Genomic DNA, 12,252 nt, shown 5'->3' with positions numbered 1-12,252 from the left:
TTGTTAAGTCAACAGCAGGAGTCACTGTGCAGTTACTCCCCATGTAGGATCTCTGTCCTTAATGTGTTGTACAGTGTGAATTAATGCTATAACTAGGACTCAAACAGTACTTTATTCTTTGTGTCTCTGTGTGGGTACAAACTGTTGAAATCTTTACTTCATATATACTAAATCGATCTTCTGTGTATAAAGATAATTGAAAATGAATCTTGATGTGAATGGAATGGGAGAGAGAGCGGGAGATGGGAGGAGTGCAGGTGGGAGGGAAATTATGGGGGAGGGGAAGCCACTGTAATCCATAAGCTGTACTTTGGAAATTTATATTTACTAAATAAAAGTTTAAAAAAACTATACAGGGAAATACATCCAAGAACCCCATTATATGATAAATTTTGGAAAACTAAACAATGATATGCAAAATTCTGATGCTAATTTAGGAGGAAAAATATAAAACAACAATCCTGGGATTTGTGGTAAACCTGCTATTATCAATGCTGTTTCAAATTATTAACTAAGAGTGTGAACAAAATATTTTTTATATCAGTCTTTTTTATTATTCTTAATTTATTTATTTGAAAAAACAGAGTGAAACAAAGAGAAGGTGGGGATGTAGGGAGGGAGAGGGGAGGGAGAGAGAGAGAGAGAGAGAGAGAGAGAGAGAGAGAGAATCTTCCATCCCCTGGTTGACTGCCCAAATGGCTGCAATGGGCAGGGCTGGACCCAGCAGATACCATGGGCCTGGCGCTCCATCCTGGTTTCCCATGCTGGTGACAGTTGGGCCATCCTCTGCTGCTTTCCCAGGTGCATTAGCAGGGAGCTGGAATGGAAGTAGAGTAGCTTGAATTAGAATTGGTTCTCTGAGAGCAAACTCTGACATCGCAAGCAGCAACTTGACCCACTGTGTGAAAACACAGGCCCCACTACTATATTTCCTATGGAAATCTAATACATTTCACAGGGCAGTTACTTTCTCATATTTAGTACTAGTTTATTAGTTAGGGATGAAATGATTATCCATGAATTGATTAGTGGGCAGTCAACATCAGGGTTAGCTAAGTATAGTAGCTTAACTATTCAAAAACCAGTTTAAACAAAGTTAAATAGATTTTCTGTATTAAAATATTTTAAGTCACACACATATAAAAACACAAGTACACATTATTGAATTCAAGTAAATTCCCATAGAAAGATTTGTAATCAGGCAATCTCTGATTATGTCACATAATTTTTGTGAATGTTATCATTGCATATTTTCAGTGTTTGTACATGAACAGTTAAGACTATTCTGAAAACTGAACATTTCATCTACGAAACAAATACTTTCATCCTAGAACATTCTTGAATTTTGCAGCTATATTTTTAGAATTAATAAACATTTCCCCAAAGCAAAATTTTTCTACACATACTTGATGTAGGAAGCCACGTTCTTCAGAATTGTTACAATGTTCATGGTCATATGAAGATCTATCTTTGAGATAATTTAATGCATGATAGAACATAAATTTTTATTTATTTATTTTTTTAATTTCTGCCAGGCATCTCCTGGGATTCAGCTGAGGAGTGGGGGTAAGGAGCATGGGTATGAAAAATATTTACAAAATAGAAAACAAATATTTTATAGTCATTTATTTGAAAGGCAGAGAGAGAGAGAGAGGGAGAGAGAGAGAGAGGAAGAGAGAGAGAGAGACACACACACAGATTTTCCACCTACTGATTTGACTCCCAAGAGCCCACAACACTGCAGGAGCTGACACTTGGGCCACCACCTGCTGCCACTAGGGTGTGCACTAGCAGGAAGCTGGAGTCAGAAGGCCTGACTTCTTGAATCCAGAAGCGTTGATATGGGGGTCAGATATCTGAAATGGTGCCTTAACCACCATGCCAAATGCCTGCCTCAGTGAAAGGTAGAAAAAATGCATAAATATTACTAGAGCAGGTAAAAAGTTTACCCAGCTTTATTAGAGCTTAGGAGAGCTTGGCTATACTCTTAATCAAACTTTTTTTTTACTTTTATATCCTGGAGAACGTTGCCAGTGTAACTGAGTGGAGAAGGAATATGACACTACTATGCTTTTATGCATTATCTTAATTCAGTTAGTGATTTCATGAGAAAATAACCATCAATTTGAAAATATTTTAAATGATTTATCTTATAAAAGAAGCTATTTCCCTGCCCTTCTTAACTTCGTTATGATTAGAACCATATACACACTCATGCACATTGACTTAGGACTGCAATCAAGACTATTGGTATACATGGCTGGATTTTTTTTTTTTAATTTCCAAAAATATAAAATCAAGGTTAATCGGGAAAATTGATAAATGATGCTGAAATGGTAACATTTTGAGCAAGTGAAATACTTGTAGTATTCCAAGATAAAAAAATACATTAAAACATGTTTCTGTAACTAGTTTTCTGAAATCATGGCAGTTAAACAGAGACAATGAACACAACAGTAATTGGTACAACTCTTTAGTCTTCATAATCCTGAAAGAATGAGTAGGGCCGACACTGATGTGGGAAGTTTGGTTATCTTCATTGTTAATAACTAAATTCCATATAAAGTATGTCTGAGTCTCTAATAAAAGAGTAAACCAATTATGAGGTCCTATTTCATTTAAATTCTGTTGTGTAAGGTGTCAAAGAAAGAACAAGAAAACTATGATTTATTCAGCTCCAGTATTTATGACTCAGATGGCCCTGTGAAAGCATTGCTGATCCCTTTATATGGCTACAGACGTGCAGGATCAGCTGGGATCTCACTCAAGGGGCCCTGGTGTCTGGTTCAAGGAAATTTTAATTCCACTGCCAGGATTGGTGAGGTAATGATGCGGAAGCCTCACTGTGCAACGTGTGGGGAAGTGCTGTTTACGGGCAGCGTCGACAGTTTGTTCAGAATGTTTCCCAGGAATGCAGTGGAAACGGATGGCATCTTCAGAGTTTACACATTTAGTCTGCAGGAGGAAGTATCAGAGCCTGTGTTCTGAAGAACTAATGTATTACTTATCAACGTGTTTCCTGTCGAATGGAAGATACGTGAGCAGTTGCTATTGTGAATATTTGAAATCCCTATGAACAAAATGAATTCAGTAAAGTTTTGCAAGTAGACCCACTCTGTGACAGGAGCTGCAACTAACAAAACACTGAAAGGAATGGAGCAGAGCAATGACTTATTTAGAAGGAAGTCAGAGGCTGCCCTACTGTAAAACCCAGGACCTTATTCATATTGCAGTCGGATTCTGCTGTCCTTTGGAGTTGCACAGCCTGTGTACTGCCAGTTTCAAGATTCATTCACAAAGCTCCATAACACCCACTTTCTTTTCAGTTTTCATTCTGAATTGTTCATCTACTTTGATACCTGATACAAATAGATCCTTTATAAATTACTACTTGCAAACGTTGGAAAATATTTTTTCCATTCACTTTTATTTGTTAATGATGATGGGATGTTCGGGTCCTGCCCACCCCCTGTCCATCTCCAGGCCCCTTTGTAGGTGACCCCAGCCCTCACCCCCCACCACGTGTCTCCATGGTTTCTGAGGATGTGAACTTAATGTGTTAACTGTAGCTCTGTAAACTCGTGGGGGGTGGGGGGTGGGCAGGGAGGGTCGCAGACAGTGCAGATGGAGGGGTTGGTTTGTTTTGTTTTGTTTTTGTGTTTTTTTTTTTTCAAAAAAAAAAAAGGAAGAAAAAAAAGCAGGGGCGGGTTTGTTTTTTGAAGAACTGTCTTGGATACCTATTTAAAAGGTATATTTTGTATAACTATTTGTATAACTATTGCAAACATGCAGATGCTCCTTGATTTTCCCCTGACACTCTTTTCTGCTGAAAAATCACACATGCAAGTAAAATTGCATTGTTCTTGTTGCATTGAAAATGATTGATTTCTAATATAGATAGTGTGTGGAAGTTCCCAGTGTAGAAATGTGTGCTGATCGATGCAGAACAATGAAAACTATTTCAAAAACAACATCTTGAAGATTAACCCACAAATTTTTACATTTTCCCCTTGATATTATTTTAGGATGATTATGAATTCCAGTGACTAAGCTAAATATCACACCTTACTAATTTATGATATTCATACAAGCATAAGCATATAAATCAAGATTTTCCATAAATTTAAAACACTGTGTGATAGTAAATAGAGTCGGGAATATAAACCTTGCGATATCAGTCTGTTCCTGTTCCATAACCTGGACATCCACAAACCTATTGTGTTAAAACCTTCAAGCAATTTGTTGGGTTACTAACCTTTCATCTAGATTAATGAGCAGAATTACAGTGATGGCCTATAAATAATGAGGATCTAGTTCAAAGTCAAATATTGTATGTGATTGAACAACCTAATTAGCCATGATTTCTCCTGAAATTTTAAAATGTCCCTTAAACCCAGATGGAGGTACTAGACACTATGGTTATTCATTGAAGTTCTAATCAAAAGTTAGAGATAAGTGTACCTGGATGTTCAAGTGGTGAAATAGAAGAAATAATGCTGCCGCTGTGCAGTAACTAGCCCATATCAACTAATACAAAACTGCTTTCAAGCTATTAATTTGACATTTCAGCTCAGATCTTCCCTGTTGGTCACCAAGGTCTTCTAACATTATATGACACTACATTTGCAATAGGATCTCTGACACCATTTGAAAGAAGCATTAAGTTCTGTTTTGTTTTTTTCTTAGAAGCATTACATTTTTTCGTAGATTACTTTTGTAGTGCGGAGCTATTTCTCTGTATCATCAAAGCTGCTTTGAGTGAGGGGGGAAACAGTTTCCTGGACAGCAACTCATTGGGTGGATTCCCATTGCTAAGTTGAATGATATTTTAAAGTGAATAAGTATTTTTCAATCTGTATTATGTATCATTTCTATATTTCACCTAATTCATTCATTCTGAGGGAAACCAAAATAACCTACTACTGATAATACTTAGGAAATTTTCTCTCTAGATAGATAGATGATAAAAGTTTCTCTCTCTATGGACAGATAATGACGACGACAGATGACAGATAGATATGATAGACAATAGACACACAGATTTATCTATCATCTATCTGTTTCTATCTGAATGTGGCTTCATTGATAACCCAACCATTGGGAAATCTGTGTCTTCCACAGGGGTGCAAAGACGCACTGGCGTTTGGTAACCTAGAAATGCCTCTCTCCTTGCTTACCCATAATCCTTGAGGTAACATGTCCATGTCATTGCAGATCCACCCTGCCAGACGGAGCTGAGCAGTATTCAGAAGTGGCAAGGGGTAAAGAAGCTCCTAGGTGAGTAATAGATCACTCTTCTGAAAGGCTTATTGCTTACATAAATAACCCCAGGGAAACAACAACATAAAATCAATATTAATCCAACAAAGATAGACTGCACTAAATTTCAGCAACAAAATTTATGAACTTTCTGCAAGCCATTAAACTTACTTTTATTATCTTACCTATTGAAAGATATTATGTCTGTTTTATTACCCTAATATAATGTTCATTTTGAAAGTTATTAAGTAAAAAAAAAATGATTGGAGCAATGCTAAAGTGAAAACATCAGCAGAAACTTTAATTTTATTTCCATGGCTAACAATTTAAGAATTGATAGCAAAAATGTGCATATATATATATATATATATATATATGATGTTCAAAGCAAGTACTTGTATACATGAGATGAAGCAATTCTCTATGTACTTCAGGAAATTTAAGCAAATTCTAAATGTTTTTATTAGTGTTTTCATCTGCTTTTAGGTATGTAAACAGATGGATAGATAGAGATAATAAGTGAAAGACTGATAATTTCAAATTTCACCCGAAGTCTGGCATGTTTGCGTGTCTGGCTATAAGTAGATTATAAACTATTATCCCTGATAATTGTTTATGCTTGTGCACATGCAACTTTTAAATGAACTCTTCTTCGGAAAAATTTAACTCTTAAAAGGCTGCAATGTTAGTATGTCATTTTCATACATTCTTCACCAAGCTTCCCCTAAAGATAACACTTTGCATGTACCAAAATCATCATGCATTTGTAAACTCCCCTGAGAATTCACCTTACTGTAATCCTATTCACTAAGCCTCAGACTTTATTTGGATTTCACCAGTTTTGCCAGTGGTGTTCTCTTTCTATGGAAGGATCAAAGCAGGACTTCACATGTATGATGTTTCTTTCCATGAATCTTAATGTACTTTTTTAGGGGCACATAACTTTATGGTATTTCTCGATATGATTAATCTGTGTGATATTATATAGTATGTTTTGATTAAAAGATATTTCATATCAATTTAACTCTTAGGTCAATGCACATTGTACAAAATGAAAAAGTTTATTGGATTATAATAAAGAATTTTTATGATAAAAGCTATAATTTACACTTGACTCTGTCATAAGATACATGAGATATTACAGCTCCCAGTGTAAATGTTACACTCTTACATAGGTTTCTTTCTGCAAATCAAAGTTTAGTCATATACAATGGGGAAATTTTTTCAGTTCAACTGAAAATGTGTTATTCTTTTTGTACTAAAATAAAATCTACTTTGGTTATTTAAACCTGCAAATAAAAAGAAAAACTTAGGGCCCAAATGAGATTTAAGTGAAAGTTGTCCTATGTTCCAGTTTACGGCTCAGTGTTGGTTGATGTCTATAGTCCTAGCAACATTCTTTGCAGTGTTCTCTCTCCCTTCCATATTGTACTGCCACTAGGGCTGAATTACATGGACATACTATGTATCATAGCATTTTGGTGTCAAATACACTGTGATAATGTGGTAGGAAGTTGATATCGGAAAGTTTATGCTCTCAGGTTATTTTTGGTGATACTCTGTTTACCAAACAGCATTCAAATGAATTCTAAGTTTTAGATTAAATTGCATCATCTGTGCCAGAATTTTCTTAAGTTTTTTGCTAGAGTAATACTATGATCTCATATGTTTATATTAACAAATGAGCTTCATATTTCATCTATTTATTCAGTTATTTTTTTCTTTCACATTTTTTTAAAAGTTTGATTGATTTGAAAGTCAGAGTTACAGAAAGGGGGAAGAGATGGAGAGAGAGAGAGGAAAGAGGTCTTGCATCTGCTGATTCACTGTGATGGCCAGGGCTGGGTGAAGCTGAAGCCAGGAGCCAGGAGCTTCTCTGGGTTTCGCACCTGAGTGCGGGGGCCCTAACACGTGGGCCATCCTCTGCTGCCTTCCCAGGTGCACTAGCAGGACAGTTGATCAGAAACGGAGCAGTGGGGACCTGAACCAGTATCCATTTGGGATGCTGGCACTGCAGACAGTGGCTTAACCTGCTGTGCCACAGTGCCAGCCCCATCATTCATAAAATAACTATAATATTTCTGGCCACAGATAAAAATGATAAGATAAATACAAGAAAACTTTCCAACCTCTGAGAGCCAATGTTCTAGTGTTAGAGTGTTGGCTGAAGAATATGACTTCACTTCTAAATCACTCATTAAACATTTTTCACCAACAGTATGCCATATAATATGTTAGATACTGTAGTTATGAACATAAATGTCAAGCCGGCGCTGTGGCTCAATAGGCTAATCCTCCGCCTGTGGCGCCGGCACCCCGGGGTTCTAGTCCCTGTCGGGGCACTGGATTCTATCCCAGTTGCCCCTCTTCCAGGCCAGCTCTCTGCTGTGGCCCGGGAGTGCAGTGGAGGATGGCCCAAGTGCTTGGGCCCTGCACCCCATGGGAGACCAGGAGAAGCACCTGGCTCCTGGCTTCTGATCAGCGCGGTGCACTGGCCATAGCGCAATGGCCACAGTGGCCATTGGAGGGTGAACCAATGGCAAAGGAAGACCTTTCTCTCTCTCTCTCTCTCTCTCTCTCTTTCTCACTGTCCACTCTGCCTGTCAAATAAATAAATAAAAATTTTTAAAAAAAGAAAATAAATGTCTATCTTTCCCACCACCCTACTAGACTGTGTTTAAGAACTTTTGTTATAACAATTAAAAGCATGAAGAACCTAAATATATCCAGCAATACAGAGAGAGAGCGAGAGTGAGAGTGAGAATGAGAGAGAGAGAGAGAGAGGAAGCATGATACATCATCATAAATTTTCCAGCTTAAGAAAGGGCTTCCTGGTGTGAACATCATATTACAGTTGTCTTCCCATGGAGAAGGGGACTGAGGAGAGGGGTTCCCAGTGAGATCAACAGCGTAGGAAGAAATGAAGCTGCATGGAAACACAGAAACAAGGATCTTGATGTGGAAAGAGCTTGGGATACGAGTGTGAGATGTGGGGTAATGAAATACAAAGGTGGCAGTGATGAGATGGTGAAGGGCCTGTGTGCTGGCTAAGCAGTGGGGGTGGTATAACATGACCATCACAAGATTTAGTTGTATGTCAGGAAGCACTACCCTTATCACAGTGAGAAATAGGAAGGTAGTGATTTTCTTGACAAAGGAGATGGGTTAATGAAATGTAAGCAGGTTGTGTCAGCAATGCTAGCTCCAGGACAGCAAAGGCCTCCTCTCGTAGGTATTTCTTGTGCAAAGCCTGGAGTATGGTGGGCACTGTATGTCTTGACTATACTATAATGAGACCTTATCAAAAAGCAGCACAAGAGTGGGCATTTGGTCTTGTAGCTAAGATGCCACTTGGCATCCTATTGCAGTACCTAGCTTTGATTCCCAGCTCCACTCCTGATTCCAGCTTCCTGCTAATGGGCATTCTGGGAGGCAGCCGTTGATGGCTTTGGTAGTTGAGTTCCTACCGTGTGGGAGACCTGGCTTACATTCCTGGCTCCCAGCCTTTGCCTGGATCCGTCCCAGCTATTGCAGGTATATGAGCAGTAAACCAAAGAATGGAAGCTCATTCTCTCTCTCTCCTACTCAAAAAAAAAAAAAAAAAAAAAAGAAGAAGAAGAAGAAAAAGAAAAAAAAAACCAGCCAGTGAACCTATCAATCAATCATTCATTTTTAAGAGGCAATATGACTTACTCACAAAAATACATGCATGTGTTTGTGCGTGTGTTGTGTGTTTCACAGGACAGTACATCCCACTGTGTGATGAAGATGGTTACTACAAGCCAACACAGTGCCACGGCAGTGTCGGGCAGTGCTGGTGTGTGGACAGATATGGAAATGAAGTCATGGGATCCAGAACAAATGGTGTTGCAAACTGTGGTAAGGAGAAGAGTTTGCTATTTAATGATTTTCCAAGCACAGGATGAAGTAGAAGAATCTACCATATGCAAAGATCACAGAATATGTAGGGATAGGGGGAGTGATAAAAATACTCCTTGCATGTGAGAAACATGTAGGGGTGATATATAGGATATGTAATTAAGACACAGGAGGATAATTAAAGGTTGGTTCCTTTTCCGACTTTAAATTCAGACAGCTGTTACATAGTTCCTCTTTCCTGCTCAGGTTAGGCAGGTTATTTTCATTCATTCTCCAGGTCAGTGAACTCTAATGTGTGCTGTGACCCCAGATGACTCCCTATTGTCTGTAACTCTCTGAAAGGGGCCAAGAGGGAGTAGATAATTTTTCTAAGTAAAGAGAAGTAGACTTTTTTGAAGTAAAATTTCTTCCATTGCTGCTGTATGAGCCATTTTCCTTTTGTATGAGTGAGGAAAATGTAGCTTGTTTAAAGAGTGATTATAATCAATATTTAAATTATTTTTATGAACATGCGTTGTATGTATACCTAAAATACTGTAATCATTAAGTCAAGCATCATACCCATGCATTTCAATGTTTTAAATGTGTTAACTTTCATGCTTCAGAAAACATTCTTCCAGGATGCAAGTTTCATATCAGTATTTTTGTTTTTATTGTGAAAAAAATTTTACTACCCAAACCAGTTAGTGGTGCAGACATGCTCACACACACGCAAACAGCAGGAGATAATGGATTGTGTTTCAACTAACACAAACAATCATAAATGAAAATAAAGTACTTAGTCTTGCATCTTAGGTGCTTCCTTTATATAATTTTTTAACTGACAGACCAACATTATTTAGGAAAAGACAAATGGTAAATAATAACAAGTGCTCTCATTTACTCCTTCAGTTCCTCTTGTACATTTATTGATTATATAACTTTTTGATAGCTTTATTTTGGTTGTCTGGCATGATCAATGTGATTGGGTTTAAGGAGGAAGAAAATAATATTCAGTGGTTGCTCACGCCACTTTAACATGTAGAGAACATGTCTTTGCAAGATGTTGTTTAAGGCAGTTGTATTGTTGATTACTTCAGTTACCAGTGATACCAGTGATGGGAAAAAAGTTTTGATTTTTTATCTTGATGAAGAAAATTCTATGGAGTGGAGTCAAATAAGTGGACAAGGAAATGGCTTGGGAAACATGGACTTGGCCTTCTGAATTTTCATGTTACCATTAAGAAAACAAAAGTTGGGTAATAAAAAAAAAAACTTGTTCACATAAGATGGAAATTTCAGCGAATTGTTTTATGTGATCAAACACTTTAAAAATATTCAATTATGTTGTTAGAATCTGTTGTAATTAGCTGCCAAATAATAACATTAAAATATTAGAACTACTAGAAAACAAACACAGGAGCACATGAAAAGTAAACACTTGTCAATATTCATGTGCATTATTATGCGCATAAATATTCACAACTAATTTTAATATATTTTAAAACTATTAACTAGTCATTCATTTTCTATTGCTGCAGTAACAAATTCATGCTAACATGGTTGCTTCAGCAACAAAATGTATCATCCCAGCAGTTCTGTATGCCAGAAGTCCCATTCAGATATCCTAAGCTTACCATTAGGATCTCAGAGAGGCACGCTTCTTTTTGTGGGCTCAAGAAGAAAATCTGTCTCCCCACCTTTTCAGCCGTCTAGAGTAGGGGTGTGCGCGTTCAAGGCCCTTTCCTCCAACTTCAAACCAACTTGCACCTCACTGACCATTCGTCTGCTGTCCTATTTCCCTCCGAATCTGTCTACGAGGTGTTGCTTGGTTTTAACAATCCAGTTGAAACTGTAGCCCCACCCAGATAACTAAGGATATTTCCCTGTTTCAAAGTACTTTATTTATTCCCACTTGCAAAGGCCCTTTGAACGTCAGATAGCATACTCATGGAATCCAGGGATAAGAAAGTGAGCTTCTTTTTTTTTTTTTTTTTTTTTTTTTTTTTTTTTTTTTTTTTTTTGGTGGAGGCAAGGGAAGGAGGGTTTGGGTAATGCATCATCCTACCCACCACACTTGTAGGAGAAATGTTAAATGCTTTCTGAGACTAAAAATGAGGCTGAAACCAATATTACTTTGCAGGAAATCTTAAACAGCACAGATTCAGGAATTACTCTGATTTTTAACACCTCATTTTTATCAAACCATAGAGTTTTACTGTTGAGTGTTTTACGGAATGTATCTTTCCTTATCTCCATTAATTAAACTGCAGCACAAATTAAAATTGTACTAATTTCTTCCATTTTCATCAGAATTTTGTATTTCTCAGAAGTTATCCCATAGCTCAGGCAAATAAAAGTAATGTTTACTTTTTTAAAGCTATGGATTTTGAGATCTCCGGAGATTTTGCGAGTGGCGATTTCCATGAGTGGACTGACGATGAGGATGATGAAGATGATATCATGAATGACAAGGATGAAATTGAAGATGATGATGAAGATGAAGGGGATGATGACGATGATGGTGATGACCATGATGGATACATTTGATTGATAACAGTTAAGATTAAAAATTCTACATTTCTAATATTTACAAAACGATAGCCTATTGAGACTTACCCTCTTGTCCCAAAATAAAATGATTCCAAACCTCACATATATTTTGTATAATTGTCTCAAATATTGCAGCTAAAGTCATAGAACTTTATGTTTAAATAAGAATCATTTCCTTTGAGTTTTTATATGCCTTAGGGGAAAAGAAAAGCTTAAGGAGTCCACCCAGACAAAATAAGTCATGAAGAGCTATTACAATACATTTTTCATCAGAGCAAACCTTGTAAATCTCTCTTAACAATAACAGACAATGCGTGCTTGGGATCATATATGTTATTTCTCTGAGATATATTCTAAGCTGATGACTCGTTAGTGACCTGGGCCCCCAAAGATTTAATGAAAATCCTTAATTGCAATTCTAAAGTAGCATCTTGCAAACCACAGAATGAGACAGGGAAAGTGAAGGAGGTAGCACAGGGTGAGAAAAACAAGCTGAGGATTGCAGGACCTTCCGTTGCCTTTGTTTTGTGAGACTTAATTATGAGGCTCTTTTGGTTATGATGGGGTGTTTTGACAAAATGG

General features: G+C 37.3%; 1 protein-coding gene across 5 annotated transcripts in view; it reads left to right on the top strand.

Moving 5' to 3' along the window:
• SPOCK3 (SPARC (osteonectin), cwcv and kazal like domains proteoglycan 3) overlaps nt 1–11,667 on the top strand; it is a 499,116-nt gene extending 487,449 nt beyond the window's left edge. For all 5 annotated transcript variants that reach the window (XM_062199006.1, XM_062199005.1, XM_062199001.1 and 2 more), the window contains 3 exons: nt 5,215–5,277; nt 9,001–9,138; nt 11,498–11,667. In XM_062199006.1, the coding sequence (XP_062054990.1) occupies nt 5,215–5,277; nt 9,001–9,138; nt 11,498–11,667 (371 nt within the window). The remainder of the gene's footprint in view (nt 1–5,214; nt 5,278–9,000; nt 9,139–11,497) is intronic.
• Nucleotides 11,668–12,252: the final 585 nt, after the last annotated feature.

Source organism: Lepus europaeus, chromosome 8, assembly GCF_033115175.1.
Source record: "Lepus europaeus isolate LE1 chromosome 8, mLepTim1.pri, whole genome shotgun sequence".
NCBI classification, from domain to species: Eukaryota; Metazoa; Chordata; class Mammalia; order Lagomorpha; family Leporidae; genus Lepus; species Lepus europaeus.
The sequence above is the reverse complement of the archived record's forward strand: the minus strand, read 5'-3'. Positions and strand labels throughout refer to the sequence as shown.